This window comes from Felis catus, chromosome B1, assembly GCF_018350175.1.
Source record: "Felis catus isolate Fca126 chromosome B1, F.catus_Fca126_mat1.0, whole genome shotgun sequence".
NCBI classification, from domain to species: domain Eukaryota; kingdom Metazoa; phylum Chordata; class Mammalia; order Carnivora; family Felidae; genus Felis; species Felis catus.
Genome location: NC_058371.1, coordinates 191,290,904 through 191,305,192, shown reverse-complemented (window position 1 = coordinate 191,305,192; position 14,289 = coordinate 191,290,904). Strand labels below are relative to the sequence as shown.

The following is a 14,289-nucleotide window of genomic DNA, read 5'->3' as shown; positions in this document are numbered from 1 at the left end:
AAACCAATACCATATGATTTCAATCATGTGGAAACTAAAAAAAAAAAAAAAAAAAAAAAAAAAAAAAAAATCAAATCAATAAACAAAAGCACAACTGGACCTATACAGAGAATAAACTGGTGGTTCCAAAGGTAAGGAAGGGGTGGGTGGGGTGGGAGGACAGGCAAAATGGATGAAGGGGGGTGGGGAATAATAGGCTTCCAGTTATGGAATGAATAAGTCACAGGAATAAAAGGCACAGCACAGGGAATATAGTCAATACTGTAATAGTACTGTATGATGACAGGTGATAGCTATACTTGGGGTGAGCATAACATATAGAGAAGTCCAATCACTATGTGCACACCTGAAACTAATGTGACATTGTGTATCAACTATACTCAGATTAAAAAAAAATTGGGGGAAGGGGGGGGCCAGAGTGGCTCAGTCAGTTAAGTGTCTGACTCTTGATTTCAGCTGGGGTCATGACCATGGGATTGAGCCTTGTGCGAGCTCTGTGCTGAGCATGGAATCTGCTTAAGATTCTATCTCTCCCTCTGCCCCTCTCCCCCACTTGTGGTCTCTCTCTAAAATTAAAAAAAAATTTTTTTAATGTTTCACCTAATAAATCTTAAAAAATTGTTTTGTGCAGCACCTGGGTGGCTCAGTCAGTTGAGCATCTGACCCTTGATTTCAGCTCAGGTCCTAATCCAGGGTCATGGGATCCAGCCTCAAGCTGAGTTCTGCACTAAGCATGGAGTCTGCTTGATATTTTCTCTCCTTCTGCCCCTCTTCCCTACTCACACACTCTCTCTCTCTCAAAAATAAAAATAAAAACAAATAAAAAATAAAAAGTAATTTTGTTGTCTCCACCATCATAGTGTTTAGAGTTGAAAAAAGGATATTATGTCAAAGATATTAAACTTCAGTCAGTGGTACAGTCAGGGGTCAGCAAAGCTTTTCCATAAACAGCCAAACAGTAAATATTTTAGGTTTTGCAGGCCATAACATCTGTCACGCCATTCAACTCTACTGTCGTAGTATAAAAGCAGACAGAAAATGTTTCAACAAATAAGAGGGGCTGTTTCCAATAAAACTTTATTAACAGGACAATTAAATTTGAACTTCACATAATTTTCACATGCCATGAACTATTAATCTTCTTTTGTTTTTTTCCCCACTATTTAAAAATGTAAAAATTACTCATAGCTTAGAGGCCATTCAAAAGTCAACAAGCTGTATTTGCCCCACATGCTATAGCTTGCAGACCTCTGATATAATCTCCCTTCCAAATGTAGACACACCTAGAGAAAAACCAGTACGGATCTATCAGCCAGTTTACATAGGCCTACTGCACTCTTTTCGTATTTTTGTAAATATTCACAGTCACAAATAAATCAGATGATCCCATAGGTGGAAGAAACCAGCTCACAAATAAGACATGAGAAAGGACTGACTAAAGCAGAAAAAAAGAGGGAATTTTTGCTTAAAAGTTTAATTTTTTAATAAAAAATAATTTGGAGTAATATACAAGAATCTTTTGCTACATAATATACTTAGTTTCTGGGTTTTGCAAAGTAATAAAGGTTCAGATTTCCAATGATTTATCTGAAAACATACACTAATCTATTTGAATTCTGCATACAAATTTCTTTAGTGAGAAATCCCTATACTTGTAGTCTCAGCATCTAAATATTAAACCATTTTTAACATTGGGAACAAAACAAGCACACTTATTTATAAGAGGTAAGAAAGAAGCTGGAGATGTCTATAATGGATAGTTTTTACATGCCTTTTCAAAAGGCTCTACATTTTTTATTTAATTTTCCTTCAAAATACATGGCTGTCTTCATCCTTGCACAGATTACAGATTTATTGCTATTATATTATCATTCTTAAAGCTACAATTTAATTAGAAGCTTTTTTTTAATCATAAAAGCAGAAAAAGGAGGAAGAATTTACCTAAGAAACCTGATGAAAGAGTATCTGAGGGTGAAAAAAAGGCAATGAATATGTGCTTATATGCAAGTTCCAAAGCTTAGCTAATTTTGTTAACTCCTCTCACCAAAAAAAGCACTAAAAAGGACATAAAGTATAAGATCTATCTGAATTTAAATAAATGGAATGAGATATACTGCAATGGGTGATTAAATCAACTAAGTAAATTAATTATAAATAGATCTACAATGAAATACTGTTAAGAAAGATGAAAGATGATCTAGGCGTTATACACCAAAATGATATACCAGTGAACACAATGTGCACAGAAACTATATACACTGTGCGTAGAGTATACACTACTATAATAAAAGAATAAATATACACAAGCACATATCTTACATTTATATAAAAATGTTTAATAAAGGTTATCTATGGATTGTGGGACTAGGAGTAATGTTTTTCTTTCTGGCTTATCTGTATTTTCAAATTCCCTAAAATAAACATGTAAAACGTGCATACTAAAGGAATACTAGCCTAGAAACAAAAAACAAAGCATTTATTTCCTTAGAACATTCTGCCCTTTGCATAATAAACAATTTCTGAATGAACATAAATATACACATACATATACAATGTATAAACAAATGAAAGTAGGGGAAGCAACAGGCTAAGAGTCTTAAGTTGTAATTTGGGTTACCAGAAGACAATTAAGTATAATGTTGACTTCTGACATGAATGAGGAGAGCAGGTTAAGAAAGGAAGGCTGAAGAAATAGGTCAAGCATAGGTTAAATTTTTGTTTCTTTAAATGTTTCCTTTGTTCATTTGTAAGCTCAGAAATATAGGTGAAATTACAGTTAGTACTGCTAAAAAATATATCAGGTAAAAATACTTAATTCAGTGTTGAATTATGACAAGATGAGAAATGATTAAAGTTAAAAGAAATAAAAAATGATCTTAGCTATAAGAATAATAAAACACAAGAACAAGCACATTTTGGAATCTTCATTCTTAAAGTCGTGTTCTACATGTGTATCAATTCATCTCACTGAAGACAGGTGGTTGGGACAAATGATCTTTCACAGATACTTTCAGATCTACAATTTATAACTCAATTATCCTGCTCAACATTAACAAAGAAAGAGCAGAAAACTCTGACTACTCCCATCATCACTTCCTCAACTCCCACCATCACTCCCTCAACTTAAAGACTTATTTATACAGAAGAGAGAAGGGCCTGTAGAGATGTCTTGGGTCTTGGTAGAATGGCAGGTACCACAGGATAGAAGGTAACAGAGTTAGTACATAAAACTGACCCCATACAAGACTCAGAAATAATTTGATCAAAATCAAAGCAGTAAATCTATACTAGCACTACCCATTTTGTGAATAAACAGGAATATAATTTCAGATGTCTATAAAACTGTTCTTTCCTAGTGCTCTACATTTCTAAGCAAGCAATAAAACAATTGAACTAGGGTATCACAGTAATTATATCGTAAATCAAAATCTTCCACTAGGATTTATGCTACAGCATTTGAAAGAGATGGCTATACTACATAACAAATAGTATTATACATAAATATAAGATTCTGAACACACATGGCAGGATTTTTCAGAATGACAATCTGATTTCCAGGCTGCCTATCTCATGAGCAACAGAAAATATTTACTTAAATCTTCTTTAAGAATAAGTGAGGACACATAATATGTAATAAAAATTAAATTGTACCATTAAGCCAAAAACAAGCTTCAGTTTCCATTTTGATCAGTGTACTAAAGTTTTTAAAAAGATTTATAAAACAAAATATTTGGATTTTATTTATTCATTTAAAAATACTAATTAAACAAGACCACAAATTCATATTTAATATAAAGTTAGCATAGAACAACCATTTTTTATTAAATGGGACAGAGTTTTAAAATAAAATTTAAAAAGCATTACCTTCAAATAAACTGAGGTCTCTTCGTAGCCGTGGTCCATAAAGCCCTTCTAAAATACTCTCAAAACCTGTGTTGTAAAAGAGAGAAAAATATATAACCTACTGGAAGAGTTAATTTTATAATAATCAAAAACCATGAACTCTATATGATTTAGAAATTTATAAATTTTACATACTATAAGGTGTCATTTTTCCTTAACGTGTATTAAGCTGAAGTAGGCAACACACAATAAACAATCAAACAATGAGTATCAGAAATCACATGATTGTGAAATTAAAATATTCAAATGTAAATATTCACAACTAAAACAAGTAAATATCTTTGTTACTTAGAAATATTCTGAGGTTGAAATATTATAAGCAGTAATAATTTTGTAGACAGAATAAAAAACAAAACATGTACTACATTCCAGTTTATATTTGTTATAAAAAATGTTAACGTAAAAGAAAGTAGCATCTTTAACCCCAATTAAAAGAATGAGTAAAAGAATGAGAAAATCTTGCTGTGAAAAGTATGATGTGCAAAATTTAAATCTACATACTTGTATAAATGAAAACACAACAATTTTTTCATGGTTATGGACTGCCTTGTTTTAAGGAAAAAATTACTGAATATCTTGTCAGGTTAACAAGACCCTAATTCATGAATTTACAAGAGTATTCTACCTTCTGAATATACTGATTTTAGTATTTTACAATTTTCTTTTTGAAGTCTGTACCTGTATCTTATTCAATTTTAAGCAACTTAATAAACTACAAGGCATCTCAAGAAAAATGACCAGAATGGCAAAATAACCAGGAAACCAAGAAAAGGAACTTAGGCAAGAAAACAACTTAAAGGTAGCATGATGGCTCTGAACAAAGAAAACTAAAGTAGATTTTTTTTTTAGTGGTATTCCTAAATTATAAAACAGTGGAAATACTTCTATAGAAATGTTTCATAAATCATAAAATGTTTTATTTTTAAAAAATGTTTATTTATTTTGAGAGAGAACGTGTGCAAGCAGGGGAAGGAGAGAGGAGAGAGAGAATCTAGGCAAGCTCCATGCTGTCAACAAGGAGCCCAGGATGGGGCTCGATCCCACAAACCACGAGATCATGATGTGAGCCAAAATCGAGAGCTGGATGGTCAACCAACTGAGTCACCCAGTCACCCCCATAAGATGCTTTAAAAAAAATGTTTTTTAGTATCTTTGAAATCAAGATGTATATTAAAATCAATGGTGTGTTATAGCCAAGGAGTGGCAACATTTTTTTCATTTAGTAGAACATGAAGAAATAATACAACTTACAACTGATGTCTTAGATTTGACAAGATAGTTATCATGATACTTGGTAAACACGTACTTAATAAAATCTTCGTGAAACGATTCAGTACTAGTTCCAATAGTGGAAATTTCAGGCAGAAAGTGAATGAACTATCACCAGAGAGAGCTTTCAAGAATGCCTCATCAGGGAAATACAAATCAAAACCACACTGATATACCACCTCACGCCAGTCAGAGTGGCTAAAATGAACAAACCAGGAGACTATAGATGCTGGAGAGGATGTGGAGAAACAGGAACCCTCTTGCACCGTTGGTGGGAATGCAAACTGGTGCAGCCACTCTGGAAAACAGTGTGGAGGTTCCTCAAAAAATTAAAAATAGACCTACCCTATGACCCAGCAATAGCACTGCTAGGAATTTACCCCAGGGATACAGGAGTGCTGATGTATAGGGGCACTTGTACCCCAATGTTTATAGCAGCACTTTCAACAATAGCCAAATTATGGAAAGAGCCTAAATGTCCATCAACTGATGAATGGATAAAGAAACTGTGGTTTATATACACAATGGAATACTACGTGGCAATGAGAAAGAATGAAATATGGCGTTTTGTAGCAACGTGGACGGAACTGGAGAGTGTTATGCTAAGTGAAATAAGCCATACAGAGAAAGACAGATACCATATGTTTTCACTCTTATGTGGATCCTGAGAAACTTAACAGAAGACCATGGGGGGAGGGGAAGAAAAAAAAAAAGGTTAGAGAGGGAGGGAGCCAAACCATAAGAGACTCTTAAAAAACTGAGAATAAACTGAGGGTTGATGGGGGGTGGGAGGGAGGGGAGGGTGGGTGATGGGCATCGAGGAGGGCACCTGTTGGGATGAGCACTAGGTGTTGTATATGGAAACCAATTTGACAATAAATTTCATATTAAAAAAATAAAATTAAAAAATAAAATAAACCAAAAAATAAAAAAACAAAAATAAACATTTAAAAAAATTAAAAAAAAAAAAGGATGCTATATAAAAGACTTCCAGTTTGGGTAAAGACTCAGACTGAAAGAACCCCAAATCTCTTTCTACTACTAAGATATTCTATTTACCAATGTGCTCCAAAAATAACATTGTAAACAATTATTTTAAGATGTTTTTCTGTGACATATATTGGACAAAATGTATAAGCCTATATAATGTATTCCCTATGTAAGCCAACTGAATTTAAATGCTGAATGTTTCCTAGATTTGTTTGAAAAGAAGAAAACAAATAAGGACTTACACTTTTGTTTTATTGAGTTTCTCAGCTCCTCCCTAGATAACACCAAGGTCTTACATATATCCTGTTAATTATTTATTCATAGTGCATAGTGTTGGTGTTACCATAAACATCTTTAATCAAAAGTTTTGTTTCTGGAAATCAATTATGGAAACATAATTGATGTTTGTATATTGACTCAATATCTAGCAACATTGCTAAATTCTCTATAAAAACTTATCTGGATATTCTTTACATACACAAACACATTATCTACAGAGAATGGTAGTTTTGTTTTCTCCTTTCAAATCCTTACTGCTTTCTTTTTTCCTGTTCTTGCCTTACCACCTTAGCTAAAGCCTCCATTATGATACTGAAAATTAGTGATGATAGTAGACATCCTTGACTTTGTGAAAATTAATAAAAGGAAATTTCATTTAGAATGGAGGCAGGAGGCCAGCAGTGGGAACTCTCATGTCCTATCAGTAGTTGTCAACTGCAGCCTAAATGAAGAGAGGGACTTTGCATGTGGAATCTACCTGACTGTCCCAGAAGGAAAAAAGAAGGCTTTCCTCCTCCCCTGGCAACAGTTTAGCCAATGAGAGACTGTCATAACTCAGCCAATGAAAGGCCACTATACTCTGAACTCCCAGTTGGCTCCAATGTTTATAAGAGCCCACCCAATTTCCTCCTTTTCCTCTATAAAAAAAGAAACTTGTTCAGGGGACTTGCCTATGGTTTTGCCCCAGCTTGCTTGTCCAGGATGACAAGTCTCTGCTATTCCTAAATAAATCCATCTTTCGCTGGTAAAATAACTGTCAATTTTATTTTGAAGGTTAACTACTTATGTCCGATCTAAGTGTGAAAGCATTCAAAGTTTCATCATTAAATATAATGTTGGCTACATTCTTTTCTTTTTTTTTTAACATTTATTTATTTTTGAGACAGAGAGAGACAGAGCATGAATGCGGGAGGGTCAGAGAGAGAGGGAGACACAGAATCCGAAACAGGCTCCAGGCTCCGAGCTGTCAGCACAGAGCCCAACGTGGGGCTTGAACTCACGGACGTGAGATCATGACCTGGGCCGAAGTCGGACGCTCAACCGACTGAGCCACCCAGGCGCCCCGGCTACATTCTTTTAAAATAACACCACTTGGGGCACCTGGGGGGCTCAGTCGGTTAAGCATCCAACTTTGGCCCAGTTCATAATCTCACGTTAGTGGGTACAACCCCTCAACAGGTTCTCTGTTCTCAGTGAGGAGTCTGCTTCGGATCCTCCAAAGAGAGAGATGCAGAAACTGAAGCGGGCTCCAGGCTCTAAGCTGGTAGCACAGAGCCTGACACAAGGCTTAAACTCACCAACCACGAGATCATGATCTGAACCAAAGTCGGAGGCTTAACTGAGTGAGCCACCCGCACCCAAGGTATTCTGTTTCTTATGTTACTGCCCATTTCAACTATATTTCTCAATTTACTTGCATAAAATGTTTCAGTATATGTTTTTATCTAATGTCCAACAACATCAGCAGCTGTGTCCTTTTTGCTTCTTATTCCTTACTTTGGTTATTTATGCTTTCTCTTTTTTCTCAATCAAGCTCATTAAAGATTTCTCAATTTTTTTTTTTAATTTAAAAAGAACCTTCTTTTGATTCCTTGATCTCTTTTGTATGTGTGTTTTCTTATCCACTAATTTATGCTCCTGCTTTTATTTCATGTCCTCTATTTTGAGTTTATTTGGCTCTTATTTTTCCTTTTTAAATGAATGTTTATCTCATTAACTTTCAGCTGTTCTTCTTTCCTAACATATATTTAAAGCTATCAATTTCCATCTAAGTACTCCTTTAAGCTGCATTACACAACTTTTGATACATTCATATTCTCTCATCATTTGGTCAAAATATTTCCTAATTTCTATTATGACTACTTTTTGGACCCATGGGTTTTGGAAGCATATTTCTTAATTTATTTGAAGAAAATGCCCAATATAATTGCAATTCTTTGAAATTCTCTGAGATTGTTTATGTGGTTGATATAGACAACTTCTGAAAATTCTCTACATATACTTGAAAAGAACACGCACTCTAAATTGGTGGATACAGCATTCTGTATTTGTTCATTAGGTTAGCATGTTAACTGTACTCTTTAAATTATCCTTATTCATTTCTGTTATGTCTCTTCTCAGTTGTTGAGAAAAGTATCTTAAATCTTCCATAAAATTGTGACTTTTTCTATTTCTTTGTTGTTTTATATATTTTTTAGGCTGTATTATCAAGTGTTTATAATTTTATAACTTTCATAGCTTCCTGGTGAATAGAACTTTATACAATTATGAAGTCACCTAATTTATTTCTAGCAATGAGTTTTGCATTAGACTATATGGTCTAACATTATACATTGACTATATGGTCTAATATTACACAGCTATAAAATAAAACATTTTTTGGTATTGTTTCCATGATAGGTCTTTTTCAATTATTTTACAAACTTCCTGTATTGTTAATGTGGAATATCTTTTTAAAAACACTCTGAGGGAAAAAAAAATAAAATAAAAACACTCTGACATTTTGTCTGAAGTTAGTAATTTAAATTTAAAAGTTACCAATATATTTGGATTTAAATTTTTATCTACTTTTTTTCTATTTGTATCAAGGTGCTATGTTTCTGTTTCTCTCCTTTCTTGCAAATTCTGGAATTGACTGAATATTCTTCATTCCATTTGTTCTTCTCAGCTTGAAAATTGTTTCCTTTATTTCGATGCTTTTCTCAAGTTAACCCTGAAATCAGGATATAAATCTAAAGTTAATCAAATCATTACCCATCATTGCAAGACTCAGACCTCCTCCCCATATATGCTATCGCTCTGTGTATTTTCCCGAGCATTATGTTCTTTTATGTTTAGAGACATATTTACCCTTGTCTTTGCTCTTCGTTACTGATTATAACTCAAAGCATGCTTCTTGGACTACTTTTCTTCTGCATAAAGTAATTCCTTTAGTGAGCATCTGTTGCTGACAACACCCTTCATAAGACTGAATAAAAGTGTCTAAGTCATCCTCATTATATACTTTATGTTGCTCTCTTCTGTATTTTACCTCTCTCTTTTCATAACTGTATTATGGTTAATTTCTTCTACTCTATATATATTCCATTTCACAAATTCCCTCTATTGTACAATCTGACAAACATACCCTCTGATTTAGAGTCAACTTTAAAGAGATATAATTTTCATACAATACCACGTATCCATTTTAAGGATAAAGTTCAATAAATTTTGACAAATGCATACTTTCATTTAATCAAGAACACAATCAAGACAGAATATTTCCATCAGCTCAAATGGTACCCTTGTGCCATTTTGAGTAAATTGCCTGAAATAATCCAAAGCCCAAAGAAACACTAATCTATTTTGTCATTATAAACTAGACTTGTCTTTTCTAGAGCTGCATCTAAATGGAATCACAAAATACACACTCTTTTGTATCTTGCTTCTTTTGACCAATAGTCTGAAATTTATTCATGGTGTTACATGTATCAGTAGTATTTTCCTTTTAATTGTGGAGATGTATTCTGTTATATGGATATATTATAAATCATCAATTCTCATGTTAATGGTCATTTGGGTTATTTAGAATGTGTGGTTATTATAAATAAAGCTGGTATGTACATGCATGTATAAATCTTTATAAATATATCATATTTCTCTAATAAATATCTAAGATTGTTATTGCTGAAGTTAGTTGTAGAGTTGCTTTGGTTTGTTGTTAAAATTTTAAGAAACCAAATAGTCATTTTTGCAAAATGGCTGTAGTCTTTTACATTCACCAATAATAATACAAGAGATCCAGTTGCACCAGAACCTTATCAACTTTCTCACTCTAATGAATGTGCATGTGGTTGTAATCTGCAGCTCCTTGATGACTAAAAACTGTTAGCATTCTTTCTATTGAAATGTCTCTATTCTGTTTTGTTTTTTTTTTTTTTAATTTTTTTTTCAACGTTTATTTTTGGGACAGAGAGAGACAGAGCATGAACGGGGGAGGGGCAGAGAGAGAGGGAGACACAGAATCGGAAGCAGGCTCCAGGCTCTGAGCCATCAGCCCAGAGCCCGACGCGGGGCTCGAACTCACAGACTGCAAGATCGTGACCTGGCTGAAGTCGGACGCTTAACCGACTGCGCCACCCAGGCGCCCCTCTATTCTGTTTTGTAACAGAATAATGCTGGCCTCATAAAGCAAACCGAGAAGATAGCTATTCTCTATTTCCTGAGTTTGTATATTTTAATATTTATTCATTAACTATAAATCAGACCTGAAGTTTGCTTTATGGTAAGGTTTTAAATTATAATTCAGTTTTTTTAATCAATAAAAAATACTCAGATTATCTATTTCTTACCTAAGTCATTTTTGGCCATTGGTATCTTATAAGTTATAGTATTTATTTGCAGAAAGTTGTCCAAAAGAGTTTCTTATTACCCTTTAATGTCTGTAGAATCTGTAGTGATAGCCCTCTATCATTCCCAGTATTTTTTTTTTTATTTTTAAAATGTTTATTTTTGAGAGAGAGAGAGATACAGAGCACGAGCAGGGGAGGTGCAGAGAGAGAGAGAGAGAGGGAGACACAGAATCCGAAGCAGGCTCCTGGCTCTGAGCTGTCTGCACAAAGCTGGACATGGGGCTCAAACGCACGGACCATGAGATCATGACCTGCGCCAAAGTTGGACACTTAATGGCTTAACTGACCGTGCTAAGTGCCCCCTGCCCCCTGTGTTGGTTTAAGTATCTTCTCTCCTTTTTCATTAATCAGCCCAGACAAAATTTTAGCAATTTATTGGTCTTTTCAAAATACCACTGATGGTTTCAATGATTTTCTTTATTGTCCATCCATTTCTGTGATTTTGATTTCTGCCATACCTTTATTACATCCTTCCTTCTAATTACTTTTGTTGCACTTGCACTTAATTTTTCTAAGTTTTCCAGGAGGAAGCTTAGATAACAGATTTTTTCCATTGCCCTTTTAAAAATTTTTTATTTTTAGAGAGGGAAAGTGTGAGAAGGAGAGGGGCAGAGGGAGAAAGAGACAGAATCTTAAGTAGGATCCACACTCAGCACAGAGGCCAATGCAGGGCTCAATCCTACAACCCTGGAATCATGACCTGAGCTGCAATCAAGAGTCAGACACTCAACTGACTGAGCCACCCAGGCACCCCAATTGTCCTTTTCTAATTAAAGCATTTAAAGCTATAAGCTTCTCTATATTCATTATTTTAGCTCCATCTCATAAATTCTGATCACCTATCTTTACATTTTCATTCAGTTCAAAATGTTTGCAATTTCTCTTATGTTGTCTTCTCTTACACACAGGCTATAAATGTGTTGTTTAATTTCCAAAAATTTGGTCATTTTCCAGAAATCTTTGTTACTAAATTCCAACTGAATCCTGTGATCCATAAAGCATGTTGTGTAAGACTGCAATCATTTTATATTTGTTGAGGTTTACAAGTAGCATATGAAGTACATTGGAGAATTCCATGTACACTTGAAAAGAATGTGTATTTGCAGTTATTGAGTAGATTGTACTATGAATGTCAGGCCTACTTGACTGATAGTGTTCTTTAAGTCTTCTACAGTTTTGTTTTTTTGTTTGTTTTGTTTTGAAGTCTTCTGTATTTCTGTAGATCATTCTCCATTAGGTTCTGTCAGCTTTTGCTTTGTGCATTTTGAAGCTCTGTCAATTAGGTCTTTATGTGTGGGGCTTTTTTGGTGCATATGTTTTTTATTGGTTCTTTGTGAATTTACTTCATCATCATTAACAAAATGTTCTGTACCCTTGTTCTAAAGCCCTATTCCTTGATGTCTACTGTGTCTCATGTCACATCAGCCATAACAACTTTCTCATGATTAGCGTTTTTCTTCATTTTTAAAAAAAATTTTTTAAAGTTTATTTTTGAGATAGAAAGAGAGAGGTGGGGACGGTGGAGGAGGGGCAGAGAGAGAGAGAGAGAGAGAGAGAGAGAGGGAGGGAGAGAGAAAACCCAAGCAGACTCTGAGCTATCAGTGCAGAACCCGACACGGGGCTTGATCCCACAAACCATGAGATCATGACCTGAGCTGAAACCAAGAGTCAGACACTTAATTGACTGAGCCACCCAGATGTCCCATAGCATTTTTATTTTATCTTTTTGCATCCTTTTTAACCTTTATGTTATCCCTTTATACTTACATGGAGTTTCTTACAACACATAGTTGAATCTTCCATTTTTATCCAGTCGGTAAATCTCTACTTGTTAATTGAAATGTTTAGACCATTAACATTTAATGTAATTATCAATATCAGTGGGTTTATAACTATCATCTTGTTATTTGTTTTCTGTCACATCTATTATATGTTCCCTTCTCTGACTCTCACCTCCCACAATATTGTTTTAGGTTAAATAACAATTTTTAGTATCCTATTATATTGCCACCATTAGTTTATTAGCTATACCTCTTCAGATTTTTAGTGCTGCCATAGGGCTGCAAAGGTTTTCTCTTAAAAATTTTAGAGATTTAGGGGTGCCTGGGTGGCTCAGTTGGTTAAGTGTCCAACTCTTGATTTCGGCTCAAGTCATGATCTCATGGTTCATGGGATTGAGGCCCACACTGGGCTCTGCGCTGACAGTGTGGAGCCTACTTGGGATTCTCTCTGTCTTCTACTCTCTCTGCTCCTCCTCTGCTTGCGCTCCTTTTTAAAAAAGTTTTAGATTTAAGTTTTACATTTAGGTTTATGGTCCTTTTTGATTATTTTTTTTGTGAATGATGTGATAGGAATGGTATTTTTTCCATACAGACATCTTTTTTTCTATATTTTCTATATTGACATCTATTTGATCCAGCACCATTTGTTTCCTTTTTACACCGTTTTCCTTTTTACATTCTCCATATTGCTCTTCATTATGTGTATGTTATCCCTTGATCCGTGAGTACACTGTGCAAATTCTAAAAGCAGTTTTAACATCCTTATCTAATTCTATTATTTCTAGTCTAATTATTAACTATCAACTTCTATTAATTAATTTCTATTAATATCAATTTCTCCTGATGATGAGACACATTTTCCTGCTCTTTTGCACATCTAATAATTGCATGTGGATGCCAGACATTATGAATTTTACACTGTGAATGCTGGATTTTTTTTTCCTTTAAAGAGTGTCATACTACACGACAGGGATGCCCACTCTCACTGCTGTTGTTTAACATAGTGCTAGAAGTTCTAGCATCAGCAATCAGACAACAAAAGGAAATCAAAGGCATCAAAATTGGCAAAGATGAAGTCAAGCTTTCGCTTTTTGCAGATGACATGATATTATACATGGAAAATCCGATAGACTCCACCAAAAGTCTGCTAGAACTGATACAGGAATTCAGCAAAGTTGCAGGATACAAAATCAATGTACAGAAATCAGTTGCATTCTTATACACTAACAATGAAGCAACAGAAAGACAAATAAAGAAACTGATCCCATTCACAATTGCATAAAATACCTAGGAATAAATCTAACCAAAGATGTAAAAGATCTGTATGCTGAAAACTATAGAAAACTTATGAAGGTAATTGAAGAAGATTTAAAGAAATGGAAAGACATTCCCTGCTCATGGATTGGAAGAATAAATATTGTCAAAATGTCAATACTACCCAAAGCTATCTACACATTCAATGCAATCCCAATCAAAATTGCACCAGCATTCTTCTCAAAACTAGAACAAGCAATCCTAAAATTCATATGGAACCACAAAAGGCCCCGAATAGCCAAAGTAATTTTGAAGAAGAAGACCAAAGCAGGAGGCATCACAATCCCAGACTTTAGCCTCTACTACAAAGCTGTCATCATCAAGACAGCATGGTATTGGCACAAAAACAGACACATAGACCA

At 34.4% G+C, this 14,289-nt stretch overlaps 1 protein-coding gene across 12 annotated transcripts in view; it reads right to left on the bottom strand.

Annotated features, from left to right (window-relative positions):
- The window catches only part of LCORL (ligand dependent nuclear receptor corepressor like), a 166,750-nt gene that overhangs the window by 111,643 nt on the left and 40,818 nt on the right, over window positions 1-14,289 (bottom strand). For 10 of the 12 annotated variants that reach the window (XM_023253275.2, XM_045056553.1, XM_045056554.1 and 7 more), the window contains exon 2: window positions 3,865-3,930. In XM_023253275.2, coding sequence (XP_023109043.2) covers window positions 3,865-3,930 — 66 coding nt within the window. Of the gene's footprint in view, window positions 1-3,864; window positions 3,931-9,009; window positions 10,340-14,289 lie in introns of those variants that run through there. The other 2 variants (XM_045056551.1, XM_045056552.1) reach the window with 1 other exon arrangement.